Below are 20,310 nucleotides of genomic sequence, written 5' to 3' on the forward strand. Positions count from 1 at the left end.
GTATGTTTTTCCCTGTAACAAATTAGCAAATAGAACATTAACAGAGTTGTGACAGACCTCTCCCCTTGATACACCAAAACACTGTCTTGCAGAGGACAAAATCTATGCCAATACTAAGCACACATTCCTTCTCTATCTTTCTCTATCTACCTGGACTTATGCAAGGTGTTTGACACTGTCCTGCATGACATCCTTATCTCTAGATTGGAGAGACATGGATTTGAGTGATGGACCACTTGGTGCTGGATGGCCGCACTCAAAGAGTTGCTGTCAATGGCTCAAGGTCCAAGTGGAGACCAGTGACAAGTGGCATTTCTCAGGGGTCGGTATTGGGACCAGCGCTGTTTAACATCTTTGCCGGTGACATGGGCAGTGGGATTGAGTGCATCCTCAGCAAGTTTGCCGATGACACCAAGCTGTGTGGTGTGGTCAGCACACTGGAGGAAAGGGATGCCAGGCTTGAGGTTGCCCATGCCAACCTCATGAAGTTCAACCAGGTCAAGTGCAAGGTCCTGCACCAGGGTCAGGCAATCCCAAGCACAAATGCAGGCTGGGCAGAGAATAGATTGAGAGCAGCCCTGAGGAGAAGTACTTGGGGCTGTTGGTGGATGAGAAGCTCCACATGGCCTGGCAATGTGCATTTGCAGCCTAGAAAGTCAACAGTATCCTGGGCTGCTTCAAAAGAAGCATGGCCAGCAGGTCGAGGGAGGTGATTCTGCCCCTCTGCTCTGCTCTCATGAGACCCCACCTGGAGCTTTGAAGTCCTCAGCACAAGAAGGACATGGACCTGTTGGAGCAAGTCCAGAGGAGGGCCAGGAAGATGGTCAGAGGGCTGGAGCACCTTGCCTGCGAGAACAGGCTGAGAGAGTTGGGGCTGTTCAGCCTCGAGAAAAGAAGGCTCCAGGGAGGCCTTATAGCAGCCTTCCAGTACCTAAAGCGGGCCTACAGGAAAGGTGGGGAGGGACTTTTTACATGGGCATGTAGCGACAGGATGAGGGGTAATGGCTTCAAACCCTCAAAAGAGGGTAGATTTAGATTAGATATCAGGAAGAAATTTTTCACTATGAGAGTGGTGAGACACTGGCACAGGTTGCCCAGGGAGGTTGTGGCTGCCCCATCCCTGGAAGTGTTCAAGGCCAGGCTGGATGGGGCTTTGAGCAGCCTGGTCTGGTGGGAGGTGTCCCTGCCCAGGGCAGGGGGATTGGAACTAGATGATCTTTAAGGTCCCTTCCAACCCGAGCCATTCTGTGATTCTATGATTCTATTAAGGCTTTATTTTCTTTATGGGTTTTCTTTTCGTTTGATAATATCTATCATGGAGTGCATTTTGCGTGCTGAGCCAGTAACTCATTTTTTTCCGTGTGATTTTTCTTAAACGGTAATCCACCATTCCACACGCGCGGCAAAGCCCGGGCCGCCGAGCCGAGCCGAGCCGAGCCGAGCCGAGCCCGCCCTCGGCGGCGCGTCCCGCTGACGCGCTCCGCCTGCGCCGAGCCCCGCCCCCGGCGGCGTGTGTGTCCCATGCGGGGCGGCGGGGGCAGCATGGGCCGGGCCGGCAGCGATGGCGGCGGGTCGGCGGCGATGGACCCGGTGCGCAGCTTCGAGCGCTGGAAGAAGAAATACACCCAGCGGACGAAGAGGCTGCGGCTGCAGCGCAAGCAGAGGAAGCGGCCCGAGTGGCAGGTGGAGCGGGAGGGCATCGACCGCCTGGTGCAGCGCTACCCCGAGGTACGGCGGGGGCCGGCGGCTGGCGCTGCCGGGCAGGGGAGCGAGGGGGAGCAGGGCGGGCCTGCGGGGGTGGGGAAAGCGGCCCCTCTCCTCCTGTGGTGTGTGTGGGGGTAGCGGTGGGAAGCGGGGGGGGGGGGGGGGGGGTGTCGGTGAGGAGGAGGAGGAGGTGGTCTGTGAAGAGGAGGTCGAGGAGTGGGGTGGTTCTGGGCAGGGGTGGGGAGCACCCCTAGTCAGCAGCGTGTAGAACCTTCCTCTGGCTGTTGGCCTCACCAGGTTTGTTGGGTGACACTGCTTAGCGGCGGGCAGAAGGGCTTTCACCTCCATGAGGTGATCCTCCACTCCTTCCCTTTCTGCCCCCAGGCAGAGGAGGGGAGGGCCTTAACCGCAGCCCCAGTGGTCCTGGGTGGAGATGGCTGTGGAGCAAGGTGGGTAGTGACACCCTCAGGAGGGGAGTCAGTGGTTGAGGGGAGGTCGAAGCAGGGGCTGGGAATGGTCGTAACCGAATGGCACTTGGCCCTTCAGACCAGGCAGCGTGGATGTCTCGCTGTTGGAGATGGGACACGTTTGTCTCTGTAGAAGATGCCCTACAGGCAAACATCACACCAGAAGAGTGTGTTGTTAAATGTCAAGTCAGGAAATAGGTATTTGAATATTAGAGCCAGGGTCAGTGGTGTTCGTTTTGGCACCCAGATTCCCTTGAATTCCTATGGGAGATGGCCGGCTTTTCAGCCATACTGATGAGCGGAAAGTACTATGATTGTGGATAACGGCTTAGATGCCTCTGCCTGTGGTGTTGTTATACCTCCTGCCAACTTTTGCTGAATTTGCAGCTCTTGCTGTGGAGGAGTGTGGCAATTGTACTTGGTTACACAGCACTCAACATAGCTGATAGTAGAGACTTTTGTCTCTTGTTGTAATTTGTCTCTGTTTGTAATTTGATTGAGCAGAAAGTAATGACAATAGATATAGAAGAAACATGTCTGTTGCCACAGAGAACTCGTGATAGCTCCTTTGGTTAATATTCAGCAAGTTAGTATTCTGAAACTTCACACAATCATTGGCTTAACTGGTCTGAAAGCAAATGGTATGCTTCCAAAGATGGTCCAGTTACTGTTTGGAATCACAGATTATTCCTCAGGGAAAAAAATTGGATTTATCATTCATTGCTTTTTATTATAAATGATTAATATGTTTTGTTGTGGATAAATTTGGAGTTAACTTGTTTCGGCAATATTTTTCTACTCACTGTAGAGCAATAGAGAACTTAGATGCTGGTTGTAAAAGCAGACTACTCAAATTACTAGAAGCTTGTGTGTTTTCTGAATGGGATAACCACTGGTAGGTATATCTTTCACTGTGGAATGAAAAACCTCCTACACTACTACAGTATTGTTGGACTGCTTATTATAAGCTAGATTTAGCTGGTTGCCTCTGCATGGTCTCTGGAGGGTGCATGAGAGAAACTGAGTTAAAGTATCTTGGCAAAGGCTGTGTACAGAGTTTTGTGAACTCTCTGCACAAATCCCTGAGTGGTGGGCTTATTGTTTTTATACCAAATTACAGTGTTTCTACACTAGACTGGTTTCTATTTCTGTGTATTTGATCACGGACAGGAAGATGTGTAATATGAAATTAATTTTGCATGTTGTCAGGTCTTAATAGTTTCTACATTTGATAATAGCTTGTATTTACTTGATAATGACTTAGACAAATTAGGCTGCTGCATTACCTCTAGGGTACTATGGCAATATCTAGCTGTTCATTGTTCTTTGTCTCTTATTTTGGAGTCCCATCACTGGCCATTTAATACTCTGAGCTGTCAACCACCATCAGTCTCGTAGATAAAGTGGCTGAGTAGATGGATGTGTGCAGAAGCTTAAGTAGTGTGTTGCTTCTGTGCACTGAAATTATGTGTATGTGGCGTGGACGTATTGAGAGTCGGGGCAGGATCACCAGAATCATCAACTGGAGGAGGTGGTGGCTTTTTGGAGTGGATTACAACTTCTTAGTTTGTGATAAATGAATGGCCAAACGTGACCCCTATTCATCTGTCTTTTGCCTTTAGTTGATCTGGATTCATTTGAGGAAAATCTAATTGTTTAGAAGGAGGCAGCAAGAATGCTTGAAGTAAAAGATTTATCTTGGGCATTTTGTCTCAGAGATGAAATGGCTGACATAGTGTGAAAAACGATCTCTGGGAAGCCAACTTGATGCTTCCGTTGCCTCTTTGTTCTCCACATATGCAGTGTATATGTTCTCCATACACAGTTTTCCATATTTATGCTGTATGCATGTATTAAATCCCTACACACATACCTATTACATTAGTTCTTATGGGGAAAAATTGCTTTGCTGTCTGTCACACCACTGTACTTCAGAGGAGTGCATCCTTGGCAGGTAGTGCGGTATGACTGTGTTGCTCACAGATTTATGTAAGCAGGAGAGAGGTTTAAAAGGAACAGACACAAGTAGTGAGTTTGTGAAATTGCATTCTTTAAGGGAATGAGTAACCCTTGCTTTTCCACAGTGAGGTCTGTATTCCCTTCTCATTCTCATAAATTTTAGGGTTGTATAGCTGAATCATGGTGGGTAGATGTGCAATCCTTAGACCTTTTAGTCTGAGTAGTCCCCATTCTGGTATTCTACAGCAGTCTGTTCCTCCAGTCCTAGCCTGAAATATTTTGTGTAATATTTAAATACAGTCACTTTCCCCTGAAACACATCCTATACATTTGGTACTTGCATTTAATTTCCACTCATTCTACATAGATTTCTGTTTATGCTGGCCTTGTAGTCACCTCTGTCGATTACTTCCATAGATACTTGCATTTATTTGCTATGAATATGTATGGATGCTTCTGTGTCACTAGTGTGCCTATCTGCACATGCATCTGTTTCAGGGATGTGGGTGATAACTGTGTCTGTGGAGCTTGGGACAGCATGGGTAAGGAGTGGGTAGTGGGAGGTTGCGTTTGTGTGCGTATATAGAGGTTGAAGAAGAGAGGCTGGTGGTGGTCAGGCATGTAACCATCAGACTGAAGACATGCAAACACGTGTTTGTATTAGGATAGTTTTGTGGACTCCAGGTCTCAGCTCTTCTGGGGTTTTGCTGTCAACTTGCTCCAGGAGTCTTCTGCCTGTGAACATACTGGTGGATGCCCACCTAGCTTCCTGTCTTCAATCCTTCATATCTCCTTTTTTGGTCCCCGACAAGGTTTTCCACTTGGTCTCCTGAAATTCTTCCCTGTTACCCTGGACCTGGTTATAGTGAGGGTGAGGACTGTGAGCAAGTGCCACGTGCTTGGATCTTCAGGGGTCTCCAGTGAGTTCTACATGAGGCAGATCCCTTCTTAGGGAAAAGGGAATTAGAAAGCTCTTTGGTAAACTCCTCTCTGTGAGGAGCACTGGCTGGGGTCTGTGGCACACAGGCTGCGGGTGGGTTAGGTCTTCGTGCGCTTTTGTCATCTTGCATGTGGCATGGAATAGGGGTAGAATGGCTGTTGGATGCAAGAGTTTCCACCTTCCCCTCCCTCATGGAGTATATTGTCTATAATTTCCAGTGTGAGAATGACTGCAATGGATAATTAAGACAAAAATTAAACAACAATGAAGAGATAACCAAGATACTTTGTTACTTGATTTTTTTTTTTTGGTCATTTGTTGACATGGGATGGCAAACATGTGGCAGCATAGATGGAAAACATGAAATGTAGTTTCAGTGTGTCCAAATCTTGGGACCATTTTCTGTGTTACGTGTTCATAGGTGATCCGTTATCTGTTGATCCAGCGACTTTGTTGCCCAGCTGTAAGGCTGTTGCTGAACATTGTCTTCTCCATCCAGCTGTGCTCATGAAAAGTGTTAACAGCTGCCTGATGTGCAGGGGAGCTGTTTGTGTAAAGTCTTTCTAGTCTGCTTTATGGCGAATTAGTCAAGTTAGATCAGAATACCATTTCAAGTATTTGAAATGAGCTGGCTGCTCTCACCTACAGCCGATTAGAGAGAGCTCACAAGTGCAGATTCCCAGCAGATTAAAGAAGGTAATAACTTCCGATGGGGAAAATAACTAACTAGAAGTTGGTGCTGTTTTTCACTTGTCCGTGTAAATATGGAATAGATCTATCAGAAAACTACCTCTAACACCAGTCCTTCTTACTCTTGCCATTTGGACTTTATTTAAAAATAAACCATCATCTTTGGAATTTAAGGGTACCACAACATATCATTCTTGTGCTCCTGGAAGTTTGTAGGGCAGAGAAATAATATAGGAAGCTTGATTTAGAAGAGTTTAAGGTAGAAGAGCAGAACACTATTTGTCTCCTTTGTGATTAATACATCAGTTCTTACTGGGTCGACTGCTGAAATGCTTAAAGCAGCCTTAATTATTTAGGACAATTTCACATTGCTGCAATAGCCTATTTCATGTGTTGCAACGAAAGGGATAGATTTTAACAGGTCTGCACATAACAGATTGCTTGAATTCTTTTTTGATATTAGTAAAAGAGTTTTCCCTCCTGTAGGCATACTGTCTTCCTATGCAGACAGTCTCTTTGTTGAAATGAAACTGAACCTGTATACATCACTGAGTTGCGATCCTTTAGCATGCAAAATAATAAGACTGGGAATTAGCCCAATATGCAGTGTTGTATGTGATACATCATATCTTCAAAATTATCAATGGAATTTGGAAATATTTGTCATAAATTCCAATTTGTGAAAGTAAAAACAAAGACTTTTTTTATGGTGATTTCTGATAGTTTTCCCTCCTTCCCAGAAATGTACTAGCTTAAAGTATGTGCTTCTCAGCACAAGTAAGTTTTATAAAAATAATTCACCTTTAAGATTTCTAAGGAATGCTTGACAAAAGTTTAATTGCTCTGCTAGGACACAGTGGAAGTTTGAAATCTACCTTGCGAGAGCTTTGTCTTGAAGTGTGTCAAAGGTGGGCTTTAATAAGGTTGTTATTACTGTTTAACTAGAGATCAAATTCGTGGATTAAATTACTTTTTTTGTTGTTGTTTGTTTTTACTAGAGAGAACTAGGCTGAAAAGAGTAGTGTTGTGATCTACGTGCTTTAAACAGGTATAAACCCTCAGGAAAAAAATAGTTTAGTTTTCTATAATAGGCAGAGCTTGCAGAAGGCTTAGTACTTCAAGGAGATATAGGACTGATCTGACAGCTCAGTAGCTCTTCATTTGAGGCCTTCCCTGGAATTGTTATCACAAGTTGTCAGGAATGGCTGAGGGCCATTTTTCTTGGTCTCTCTGTTGGGAGTTTTCTGTTCAGCAGTCCGTTAGAGATAAACGATACCTGTTAGAAATGTACAGGTTGTGTAAGCTCCAGGTTTGACATTTGGAAATCTCAGTTTATGGATGCTAGTCAGTATGAATTCAAAGCTGTGTAGTCTACCTTCCTCTTCATCTGCTCAGGCTTTATAGATACAGTAGTACTTTTATTTTATTTTTTTTTTTCCTGAGTTCTGTATTTTTTTCTGTCCTGCTGCTGTTGATTGTTGTAAACTTGCCAGTGGAAGCGGTTCACATCTTTTGATGATCTATCAGCTAGAACAGACTTGAAAGTATTACATTTTTCGTAAGATCCCTACTTGACATCTCAACATTTTTGTATATCATTCAGCCAGCTCATGGACTCAAAACACATGCTCTTTGGGGTTTTGTGCGTATGTATAATGAACAGCTCTCAAGTATGCTATAGAGGTGGATGCATACAGAGAGGTAAATCAGTAAGTGTCGGGACAAGGAACTAATTTTTTTAGTATGTTTTGTACTTTGTAGGACAATTCTAAAAAATTAAGTATACCAAGTGCTAGAGGTTGGTGAATCAGGTGAGCTTCAGAGCATAGGTGGACAACTGGGAAGTTATAGGGTTGCTGGAGTTCTGGGTGTTTTGTTAATGGCTAAATTGTTACAAGTGCAGGTGAGCTTCTCTTTTTCAGGAAGATAACAGCTGTGTACTTTGCAGCATAGTAATGTTTTTCTTCTTAAGCTGGGATGGTTAAAAAAGAAGGGAGGTAAGAGCTCTGAGTTCCATTTTATGGGATATGAGTATTATTACTCCGTTTGCAGTAGCATCCAAAACCAAGATGCTTCTCTGTGGATATTCTCAGGAAAATGAACTTACGCTTAGTGTGTATGAATCATAAACTTGGTGCTTGTTGCAGCCACACAGAAATAAGAAATAATTGGCTAGTTATGTATTTTGTCATAGATACCTTATAATCTCTATTGTCAGTCTGACTGGGACAGTTTTGGAGAAGGTGGCTACAGAAGTTCTGATTTTGGAGATACTATATGTGAAATGCTTAGCGTGAGTTTTAATTGCAAGTTATGTCTGGGGCTTGTGGCACGCTGCATTGTAGACATTTTAAACCTTGCTTGTATACCACAGTATCTTTTTAAAAATCGATTTATTTTTTTTTTCTCCCTGAAAAATACTGCCTCCAGTTTTGGACATCCCAGTAAGAAAAAGCCATCAGTAAAGTGGATCAAATTCAGTGGAGGGCCACTGAAATGGTGGGGGCTGGAGCACTTGCCCTGTGAGGAAAGGCTGCGGGAGCTGGGCTTGTTCAGCCTGGAGCAGGGATGACTTTGGGATTGAGATGGGGACTTCGCAGAAGCCTCCAGTGCATGTGGGAAGATCATTGAGGAGATATAGCAGGGCAGAAGGTTGAGAGACAACAGGCCTAAGCTGAAAGAAGGGAGGCTCAGGCTGGAACACTTTTTCCCCATGGAGGTAATGAATCAGAGGCACAGGGGACACAAGAGGCCGTCTGGTCTCCATCCTTGAACCATTTCAAGACTGGACTGGATGAAGCCCTGAGCAGCCTGATCTGACCTCAGAGATAACCTGCTGTGAGCAGGAGGTTGGAGCAGAGGCCTCTTAAGGTCCCTTTCAGCCTGAGTTCTGTGATTTCATGGTGGTCTGAGCTTTAAATCGTGCTATTAGCCTGCATGATTAAAGTATATCTTATTACTAAAGAGTTTGTGGTAGAAGAGCGGTTTGTCTTAGGTCAAACTATCAGAGATTGCCTGACCAGCTCACCTGGATCAGGTCATACTGAACTATTACGTATTTATGTTAACAGCAACTTAAAGAATGCTATTTAATTTCTGTGTTATGCTTAGGTTGTAAGCAGTGATTAAACATATTTCGTTTCAGATAAATCCAAGTGAAATTCAAAGATTTTCTGATTTTCCATTGTCAAAGAAAACCCTAAAAGGTGAGTACAAAAGCTTTCTTTGGAAAGTAATTTAAGTAAAAATGAATTTATCTGCATCTGAACTTTTTTTTTTGCTTTAAGTTTTAAATACGTATTGCCACCTACAGTGTTTTCTAAACGGAGGAATACAGCTCTGAGCAAGACAAAAATAAAGATTTTGGTTTTCTTTTTTTCTTCCTCCTTTTCCTCCCACACTCTCTCTTCTCTTCCCACACTGCAAATACTAGGATTGCAGGAAGCTCAGTATCGCGTGGTAACGGAGATACAGAGGCAAACCATAGGTTTGGCTTTACAAGGTAAAGATGTACTTGGAGCTGCAAAGACTGGATCAGGCAAAACCTTGGCTTTTATTGTCCCAGTAAGTAATTCACATCCTTTCATTTGCTCTTAAACAAAGTTATCTGGGAAGTATTGGATGTCAAACATCTTAGGTTATTAATAGATCCTGGGAGAAAAGTTATAAATTCAACTGATCTGAGTGTTCCAAGACAGCCAAGATACTAATTTAATAAAGCTGCTTGAGGTTCTGAAAGAAGTATATTTTTGGCCCTAGAAATATTCTGACACTTAGAAATGCCATTTTGATCCTTACGTTAGTAGACCCTGTGTGATTTAGGAAGTGCTTTGTTTTTCTGTCAGGAATCTGTTTTCCTGGTGCAACTGTGTTCTTCTCAAATTTGAAAACTAAGCGTATGGAGTAGAATGGTGAAATTTCTTCAGTTCCTTAGATGTTTTTAGATGAGTGGTTTTCACCCCTTTAAAATTTTAGGATTTGGACCTTATATAGCAAACCTAAGGTTAGTGATTGTGGTCTTCAATTTCCTTGTTGTCTTTTGTGTACACCTTAGAAATCACTTCCAGGTGCAAGTGGGAAAATAGGATGAAAACCCCTGTCATGGATAAATACATGTTTGACTGTTTTACTCAAAACATCATGCTCTGCATTTTATTTCTTTAAGCTGAAAGTATAATTGAGAAATTTGTTTGCTTAAAGTGCACATATAAGTGGATACAAACCACATCATGTTATGATTAGATAAAGGGAAAAAGAAATGTCATTTTGATTATGGATGGTTTTTTTTTGGTTTAAACATTACTTGCATTTTTGTGAGCACAGATTTCTTTGGAGCCTCTTCTGTCAGTAACTATGGGAACAGTAGTAGTAGGTGTTTTGAGATTGCTCAATTAGTTAATCTAGGAGTAGAAGTACTTTGTTTTACAAACCTTCCTTTAAAACAGTTTTAGGGGACAAAAGTGATAAGACAGGAGCTGGAGAGATGAAGAGTGAAAAAAAAAAAAAAATGGTACAAGGATGCTTAACAGCTTTTACATTTTGGGATGCTTCAGGTGTTCATACCTATGAAATCTTTGTGTTATAATTAGCTAAGACAGCATTTCTGCAATGTGAATTCATAAGAGGAGGAATAATCCTGGTCTGAGATGCATGGCAACTTTAGTTGAAATGCTCTGTATATGGCACATGTGAATAGTGTTGCTTCAAGTCTATGACCAGGATTTAAGCTGCAATAATTGACTTTGAGTTGCTCATTCTCTTTCTGGTTCCCACAAAACCTTATGAGCAGGGAAGTTTCTTGTGTTTTTTTTACATCTGAATTCTATTCTTGTATAAATGATTAAGGCTTAATTTCCGGAATTTAGCAGAGTGGGATTAATTTTGCAGTAAAATGTTTACGATTTACCAGCCATTACTGTCTGTCATAGATTGGTACTGGGGAACTTTGCTTCAGCAAGTATCATTACCATCAGTTAGAACTGATACATAATCAAACTATGTGAAATGTATACTGATGTTTCTTCAAGTCATTATTTTCATTAGTATGGCTTTACCTTTTCTCATGACACCTTTCGTTACAAAATTTGTTGTTGTTACATATTTTCCTTTTGCGATACTTATAATGAGAATATTGTAATTTTTTTCAGGCTTTGGAACTCCTGTATCGCCATCAGTGGACTTCAGCTGATGGACTGGGAGTTTTGATAATATCGCCTACCCGGGAACTGGCGTATCAAACCTTCAAGGTTTTGCGTAAAGTGGGAAAGAATCATGAGTTCTCAGCTGGCCTTGTCATTGGAGGAAAGGTGTGTCCTCTCTTGGAATCTGCCGTATGGGAACATCAATGAGTGTTTTATTTAGTGCTAGCTTAGGAAGAAAACCCTGGAAATGAAAAGTGAGGGAAGAGAGTGGTTAATGGAACCTATCAACAACCTACCAGTTTTTCTGTCTGTGTACTCTGTGTCTTTTTGAAGCTTTTGCGTATTTGCAGTCTTTCCAGGTTACGTGACTGGATGAACCTTCGTGCCAAGTTTTCCAGGACTGTCCTGTTAATTTAGATTATTCTGAAATGCTTTTGCTCGAGCCACAGGTGTGAGCATGCTGAAGAAATTGTGATATCTCTGTAGAAAGAGGAAAGGCTGATCCTTGAGTATTCTTGCTAAAAACAAGTTAAGCTGGGCTGGTCATCTCTGGTACTGGCCTTCTAGTATGAACAACTAGAGCTAAGCTTGTTCAACTCCTTTTCAGGATCTGAAAGAAGAGTCTGAAAGAATCCACCACATAAATATGTTAATTTGCACTCCAGGACGGCTTCTGCAGCACATGGATGAAACTTCGTACTTCTATGCCTCTGATCTGCAAATGCTGAGTAAGTTTTTTAAGTACTTGAAAGTGCTCAGAAATATTTTGTAATAGTTCACAGTTGTGTGGAGCGCTTCCTTCAGTAAAAAGTTTGTCCTAGTCATGGTATGTAGATGAAATGTCATTTAAGTTTACACATGTACAAATTAAAATAGGAAGCAAGAAAACCCCTTTTGTGTGTGTACTTTCTCTCAAACAGTTGCTGAGTGGATGATAAGAGTAAGTAGGTGAGTTAGTAAGGAACCCAAACCCAAATGTCGTTGTCCCATATAAACCTTTAGATATGTCTTGGCTAATGCTGGCCTCTCCTTTCTGGCTATGGCTCTCATCTTTTTTTCTGAACATAATTAACTATTAATTATATCCATTGCAATATCCATTGCAGTGTGTGTATTTTGGGCCAGTTCTAGAAAACACTTTTCTTTGAATTTTTAGACAGATTGCTGCTCCTTTCATTGTTTTGTTAGCATTGTTAACATTGTTTCTTTTCATCCTTCCAACCTGAATAAAAATTTCAGTGTAAGGAAAAGGTTTGCCTGCCACTTAGAACTGCATAATCCTTAGCATAGCTCCAGGAACTTAGAAGCAATTAAGAAGGTAATGAAGCTGATAAAATGTGAAATTATGCTTGTTACACTTAGTACAATTCATGGCAGTTAGACAAAAATTGGATTAAATGTAGGCCCTTTTCTTAAAGCTTTGTCTCTGTGCTATTCTGTTTATACCCTGTGTTTCGATGATAAATTCAGCTTATGTACAGGAGAGTCTGTTTTGCTGTCATGAATAGTACAGCACTGTTTTATATTCCATGCTTTTGTTTCAGTAATAGTACAGGGAGTCTGTCTGCAAATTGCTGAGCTGTTTACTTAAAATGCTGATCTTTTATTCTTCCACACATGAAACTGAGGGCTGTAGTGCATAGATTATGGGAAATGCTATGACTTCTATTGCAGTTTTTTTAAAAACATATTTTATGGAGTACATGGATATCTAAAGTGAATCCTGTCATGTACGGTAATTAAGTTAATTTCTGCAGTTTAAGTAGGCATGGATATTTGTACTATATGGATTTGATGTATGATTTTTAAAAAATATATAAATAAAGCTGAAACTAGATTATCTCAAACTATCTCTCAATTCAGTTCTTGATGAAGCTGACAGGATTCTAGACATGGGGTTTGCTGATACAATGAATGCAATCATAGAAAATCTACCTAAGAAACGCCAGACCTTGCTTTTTTCTGCAACACAAACAAAATCAGTGAAGGATCTTGCACGACTGAGTCTGAAAGATCCAGAATATGTTTGGGTTCATGAGAAAGCCAAATTCAGGTATGTTGGGATAATTTTTTTTTCCTGGGGTGGTTATACAGGTGGTGATCCTACTTAACTGCTTCTCTGACTGCTGGTTCCCTGAATCAGAAGTTATATCACGCATCCTCCTTCTTTCAGTTTCTGATGCTGAAAGAAAGGAATTTCCGGAGAAGAGGGTGCTAGTTCTGCCAGATTTGTTACAGGGAGGCTGAACCTGAACTTTCCTCGTGGCTCCTCAGGCAGCTTCGCAGACTGGAGATTTTCTTCCTCAGGAGCAAGCCCCAGAGTGGGTTATAGCCTGGACGGAATAGCGTCCTGACTTGTTGGACTTACTCTGTTGGGGAAGTGCAGAATGACAGTCTTGTTTGTGTATTCAATAATAGATGCCCAAAGGAAAGCATGTGGCATTAGTCCATCTGCGGTAAATCTTGTGGCTTCCTGACATGCTGGGTTTACTGTGCAAACAAACTAAATTTGTCATGCCATACGGTTTGGATCAGAATGGGAAGACCTCGTGTGAAGTGCAGTCTGTGGTCTGCCGAGCTCAAAAAATGTAAGGTGTCACTAAATGAAAAAAATATGCGTGTTGTTTTTTGGCATGTTTTTTTTTCTTTCAAAATCTAAGTGAAGAATGTTATTTAATATTTTGCACTTCTGTGGGTGCTGTCATGAGTGTCAAATTGCGTATGAACATGTATGATTTTTTTTTTTTGCTTTTCTGTGAGGTAAGCATATATTTCCGTATGTAAGATGCAGGAGAAAGGTGAAGCGCAGTGGTAAAAATGGTTTTCCCTAGACTAAATGAGAAATCATCAGCGATATGAACAGCAGAACCAGGTTGAATCCTGAGGCAGTTTTAACTATTTGGTTTGATGATCTCTGTATTGTACTGCACGTACCTTTTTTATCAGTAGTACTATCAAAGGCATCTTAAATAAGCATCATTGCCTGAAAAAATTGTGTGCTTAATAACCTCTTAGCAGAAGAGGATGTGCAAGCCTAGTATGTAGTCTGTATTTTGAGGACTGACTACACATCTGTTTCACAGATCTCACATTTTTTGTGAAGTCTTATATATTACATCTAATTTTTAAAAAAATATTTGGGAGAATGCAATTGGATAATAAACTGAATCAAAAAAAGGAAGTATTAAACTTGTTTTACAGTTTACTGCTTTAATATACAAAATAGGTTATTGCCTTATGAAAACAGTTTCCTTTGAAAAACTTACAAAGCAAAAGGTACTGTGGCATAATTCAAACTGACTAGCAGAACTGGAGCAATGCCTTGTAACTTCATCCTCCCAAGTGGCACCGTTAATAAAACAATTTTGAGTACCTTTGGTCTGTTTAGGGTGAAGCAGAGGAACTGTGAGAGATGAGCATTTAGTTTCAAGGGCAAATATGCCAAAGAATTCTTTTCTTTTTAGTTTATTTTGTAAAGAATGGAAAGGTGAGTTAAGATGACAATTCAGAGCTTTACAAAGTCACTTTGCATGTCAGGGTGTAATCAGTAGAAGTACATCAGTGCTCTTTTTTTGTGCATGATTAGACTGTGCTTTGACATTGCCTTAAGCACAAATGATGCTTTAATAGAACTAATAGACAAAATTGCATTTTAAGCCAAGGCAATTTGAATGTCACTGCTTAGACATGGAAAGAGTTTGCTTGCTAGTAGTAAATGAATTTAGAAGTAATGTCAAAAGTCGTCCCCTCCTCCTCAATGGCTTTTAGTAGGGAAATTGATTCATCTTTCAAGAGTAGCTTTCTAGTGGAGCTGCTAAGATTTATTCCTCAAAGTGGGAGAACTTTCCAGCCTGAATTTTTTTTTTTCTTTTTCTGGGTATTTATCAGGTACTCTCAACTTAAAAGAAAGTAAAGGCAGCACTGTAGATACTGAATGCCTGTGTATTCTCTCTCTTCCCTTCTTTTCTTTCTCGTTTTAATGTTATGGGAATTAATGGTATCTAAATGTGGTTTTGTTTGTTTGGTTTTTTTTTTTAGTACCCCAGCAACTTTGGATCAGAACTACGTTGTTTGTGAGCTTCATCAAAAAGTAAACATGTTATATTCTTTCCTGAGAAGTCACTTGAAAAAGAAGAGTATTGTCTTTTTTGCAAGCTGTAAAGAGGTATGGCTATTCCCCCCCCCCCTCCCTAGCATGTTAAAACTATTATAATTAATCCATTCACGTGGATGTCAAGGCACCAGAGAGGTGAGATTCTGGACTAGTTTGCAAGAGGAAACTGGAGGAGGAACCATACATCACCTACTCCTGTAGGCATGTCATAGAGGGCCTGGCTGCCAGGAAGCTCAGCAGCCCCTGGCTTAATGCAGGGAAGTCCTGGAGACCTCAGTGTACTTAGCCATTTTTGTGCTCTGATGTTAAAAATGAATACTAAAAGTTATGTCACTAAGGGCCATCTATTTCAGTTTTGTCTCACGACACATTTCATAGTTGGGTTACAGAGTATTTTAATGGTTGTACCTGCTTTCCTTACAAGCTTTTAAATTTGCCTATATAAGAAATATTGTGAAATAGTGCAGGGAATTGTTTTTCTTATATAGGAAGTAATCCTTCAAATATCTACTTGTATACACATCCTGGGACTGTTCTGTTGAAGTTATTTGTATGTGTTTATATGGCACAGGTATTTATTCCTATAACTACTGTATGTATCGCATATTTTACAATATACAATGGCGTAGTAAGTATTCATTGGAGTTCTTCCACTTGTGCAAGAGATTACAATATTTTTGTTGTTCTGCAGCTGGCTGGTGAGTTCAGTGAGATAGTAGGCTTAGTTGTACAGAAGTTCTCCGAGCTGCAGCTGTTCCTGCAATCTATTCAGTTTCTACAACTATTTTCTTAAAAAAAAAAAAAACTAGATAAGCTGTCGGCTATAGAATAGTGCTGCATCGTGGTACTGCGTCACGTGAGAGTAAACAGACTGCTTCTATAAGAGGAGCTGTTGAAGCTTGAAATAATAAACCAAGACTCTGTAGACTGCTTTGAGTGCAAGCATAAGACACTACACTCCTCCAGAATTGTCTGCTTTTAGGCAGTGCTTCTGCTGGACTTTTGATACTTTGGCCCCTTGCATACAGCCTAACTAGTTGTGTCCCAAGTCCTTCTTGCTGTTACCTACTCTGGTTTCTTTTAAGAAATACCATCAAAAGGCATGCCAATCTCGAGTGCCATAGTTCATTTCCTCTTTTAGTACCTGGGCCTGTGACAGAGTCTCAAAATAAAATCTTTTGTCTCTGATGTGGAGAAAAGTGTATTTTATTTGTTGTGCGAAGTCAGTTGCTCTATACTGGATATGATCTTAACAAGTTTAATGTTGCACGGTAATAGTGCTTTTTTTTTTTCCTCTCCTGATTTGTCGGGTAGGTCCAGTATCTATTCAGAATGTTCTGTAAGCTTCAGCCTGGTCTTCCTGTACTGGCACTCCATGGCAAGCAGCATCAGATGAAGAGAATGGAAGTCTATACTTGTTTTGTTCGGAAAAAGGCAGCGGTACTTTTTGCTACAGATATTGCAGCTCGTGGCCTGGGTATGTACCCACAGAAGCAGTATTTATTCACAAAGTGATGATCTAACCCTACTGAGACTTTATCAGACTTTATGCTCTGAAGACCAACATGATTTCGAAGAAATGAAGCTGTATTTTGTTTAAGAGCTCACTAGGGTATCTCAGAACAGATATGCATCTTAGAATTCTGCTGTTTCTTTACTGAAGAGGCCTGATTAATTTGTGGTTATTTTTTGCTTTTTGTCCTGCGTTGTCACTAGTTTTGTAATGGCGTTTGTTACGCTGGTAGTCAGTAGAAGCTGTCATTTATTTATTCAAGTCTGTAGATAATCTAGTTTTTCCAGCCATGTTCTGTGACAAATATCTGGAACAAGAGAAAACGGAAATAGTGAGGTATTTGCTTCCTACATGCCTTAAGGCGCTATTTCAGCAGTGTAAAGTATTTCTGATGTGCCTGTGTCCTGTGGGTTATTCCAAAGGATATGAAAAATTACTAACTTACCAGGATGTGGAAAATGAAAACCTGAAGAAACTTTAATGCCTGAACTATGAATGGCTTTGTAGGACTATATTCTTAGGTAGGCAGAAAAAGACATGAGGGAAAGGGCAAGAATATATAGGACCTGTTTTGGCTTGAGTTTCTTTCCTCTGTCCATGACCTGCTGAATTATGATTTAGTACTGTATATTTTCTGTGGATACTTTGAACTTTTTTATTTTTCTTTTCAGTACTTGGAGGCATTTAAGTATGACACGAGACTGTTTTCAGGACTGTAGTTGTTCTTCTTTCAGGTAGCAAACTCTGTTGTCCTAAATGTAAGGTTTTGTCAGTATGCTACAAAAGGAATGAAGATGCTCTAAAAACTGAAGGAAACATGAAAACTGCTTATGATACCTTCTACAGTGCTAAAAGTTGCCAGACTTGGTCACCCCCTCCTGTCTTTAAGAGGGACTATGATATTTCTTTATGTGGACAGCCGAAGTAGTGCTGTCTTGCCACTGCTAACTTCAAACCATGGTGGTGTAAGATATTGATACTCTAGGTGAAAAGTGGGTCAGGTATAACTTTTTTAATTATTAAACATAGTGTTGTTTTAACATCTGTGTGACACAAAGCATGTCTGTTCTTGTCAAGCCTGAAATTATGTTCCATTCATTGCACTGTCATAATTTAGGAAGTGAAGACAGGATTAATTTTAGCTTTCTCTGATGAAGAGGATGATTGTTTATGATATGCTAATACATGCAGTTAATTTCCTTTTTATTTCAGAGGTTGCACCCAGTGTCTGTAGATTGGTCTAAATGATGGTTCTTACAGGAATTAATGCTCCAAAATAATATGTTGCTCTTGAATAGGAGAATTTTGAATACAGTGAGATTAAATTTTGACATTTTTTTTCTTTACACAGATTTTCCAGCAGTGAACTGGGTCATTCAGTTTGATTGTCCAGAAGATGCAAACACATACATCCACAGAGTGGGAAGAACAGCCAGGTTTGTTTTCACTTTTCATTAATATTTTAATGTTTAAAACTAGATCACTATAGACACAAATAATTGGCTAAAGACTCGAACAAAATCAAGATATAAATTGGAAAGAGAGAAGGACTGTTATCACCAAAAGACCCTTTTGATTACTTAGGTGTAATGGTTTGACTTAATAATTTCTTAGTGAGCTTCAGAGACTCCTCACAGCAGGCAGAAAAAATATTCCCAGTTGTTTAATCTGGGCGGGGAAGATTAATAGTGAGGAAGCAAAAATCTCCTTTTGCATTTGGCAGGATTACCTCAAAGGCTGGGTTGAGCATGTTTGTGGGTTGAAAAGCTTGTTTTGCCACCACCGTTTATAGATAAAAAAGGCTTTAGACTGCGGACCCAATTTCTTTGTGTCATTGAAGACTCTTCAAAAGAATGGAAATATTTCTTCCTTATTTTAGTTTGGGGAGGAAGGAATCAAATAACATTAATTACAGGTTAAATTTTTAATTTTCTAAGTCTTTTGTGGAATTATATTCTTAGGGATAATTTTAGTTAAAATACTTGTGGCTAAGCTTTTATGACGGAAGGGAGTTACCCAGGTATACTGTTGAAAACCTGGTCTTTGATCTCTGAAGTAGATTTTTTAAGAGAAAGAGGAGTTGTTATTGCATATAATTCGGTAGATCAAAAACTTTACACAACTATCTGAAGGATGAAATGCAAGACCTGGCATTATATCTTGTACATAATTTAATTTGTTTGTAGCAGGTTTTGCAATATAGGCGGCTGTCAAACCTAATGACAGAGCAGTTGCTTAGAATAGGGCTTCAGCACTCTGCACTATAGGAGTTTGAAATTTGTCTTCCTGAATCAGGTAGCATTAAATTTTGGTGACTGTAATAGGAGTGTGTACTTCCAGCCCTCTTTCAGAATGTGGAAGTTCTAGCCACGTTCTCACGGTAATTGGGAGCATTTCTGCCCCGTTCTCTCCTGTGTTCTCCATTTTCCTATCTACCTGTTATAATAGAAAGGAATAATACATTTTTAAATGCTTTTGGAAAAAAACGTGTCTATGAACGCGATCAACAAATGTTATATCTAAATAGCTAGGTATTTGGCTAAATTCTAATCTAGGTGTAATCTCATGCATCCCAATTGAGAGAAAAGCATATAGGCTTAGTTAGAATTCTGGGTTGGGGCGTTTGGTTTGTGTGTGGTGTGTGTGTGGTTTTTTTTTTGTTTGTTTTGTTTGATCCTGTGTGGCTTCTGCAAGAAGGCTTGTAATTTTGTCTTTATGGTGGCATACTGTCATCGTGGAAGGGAAAACAATATATTTGGCACTGTTTAATTGGCAGTTTCTGGAAGGCTTGTTGAGCTCTTCCCGAGCCGTGTCACTGAGTTAAAGCACCTCCTTGGAGTTTTAATCCTCAAGCCTTGTCCCAGTTCTCATTAGGCGCTGAGAAGAGCAATTGTAAGTAGGTTTAGGGAGGGAAGCAGCTACATAAAGACAAATAAACCTCCTTTTCCACAAGGCTTTTAATAGAATGTCACTCTGATGAGGATGTTAGCCTTGCAACCTTAAGGGATCTGTCTTCAGTTGCCTCTTAAATACAACCTTCTGTGACTGCTTGAGGGACAGATTTAGGGAGAAAATTGGGGCAGCGGGTCTGTCCTGTAGGCCATGGGCTGTGCCATTGCCTGCCCCTTGTTTCACTGGGCTGTCTGTCACATTGTCCTTTATGCGAGTTTTTCAGAAGCCAGACCTTACTGAAATTGGGAGTACATCTGAGCAATTTCTTTGAGCTGGCAAGCTGGTGACTGATATTGAAAGCAAATTCCTTTGGTAGGAAAAGCTTTACGGGCATTTTCTGTCTCTTCATCTGATACAAAGGTCAAGGAGAGTTCTGCCTGCCCTGAGCTTTCATTTTTACAGTAAAGCAGTCCTGGGAAGAGATCTGTTTAGTGAACTTAACTGCATGAAATAAATCTTTGAAAATAAAACAAGGGAGTTGTCTAATATTTTTGAGTAAATACTGTGCACTAAGAAAATATGCTAATGCAGTTTTAGATGTGGGTAATTGAGAATGTATTTCTCAGTGAACTCTAAATGTTGAGTAGGAAACTTCACTTGTTTTCAGTAGCTACAGTTAGTATGAGAAGCTCGTGTTTCTTCTAGAAACTTGATAAAAATGAACCAAACTGCAGTTTAGTAGTCCTCATTAATGAGGTTAGAGATAACTACAAATTTTCATGGATTATAAGAGTGTATAATTGCTGGAATAAAAAGCTAAATTAAATATCTCAACTAATTAAGAGGCTGTGTTAAACTGTAATTAAAACTGGGATGCCAAATACTGTTTA

General features: G+C 40.5%; 1 protein-coding gene across 1 annotated transcript in view; it reads left to right on the forward strand.

The window, feature by feature from the left end:
- Positions 1-1,495: 1,495 nt before the first annotated feature.
- DDX10 (DEAD-box helicase 10) overlaps positions 1,496-20,310 on the forward strand; it is a 190,018-nt gene continuing 171,203 nt past the window's right edge. The window contains exons 1-9 of the mRNA XM_054193646.1: positions 1,496-1,728; positions 8,906-8,966; positions 9,194-9,324; positions 10,908-11,066; positions 11,509-11,629; positions 12,765-12,954; positions 14,940-15,066; positions 16,330-16,492; positions 17,880-17,964. Coding sequence (XP_054049621.1) covers positions 1,522-1,728; positions 8,906-8,966; positions 9,194-9,324; positions 10,908-11,066; positions 11,509-11,629; positions 12,765-12,954; positions 14,940-15,066; positions 16,330-16,492; positions 17,880-17,964 — 1,244 coding nt within the window. The 5' untranslated portion in view covers positions 1,496-1,521. The remainder of the gene's footprint in view (positions 1,729-8,905; positions 8,967-9,193; positions 9,325-10,907; positions 11,067-11,508; positions 11,630-12,764; positions 12,955-14,939; positions 15,067-16,329; positions 16,493-17,879; positions 17,965-20,310) is intronic.

This window comes from Rissa tridactyla, chromosome 1, assembly GCF_028500815.1.
Source record: "Rissa tridactyla isolate bRisTri1 chromosome 1, bRisTri1.patW.cur.20221130, whole genome shotgun sequence".
In the NCBI taxonomy this organism is placed as follows: domain Eukaryota; kingdom Metazoa; phylum Chordata; class Aves; order Charadriiformes; family Laridae; genus Rissa; species Rissa tridactyla.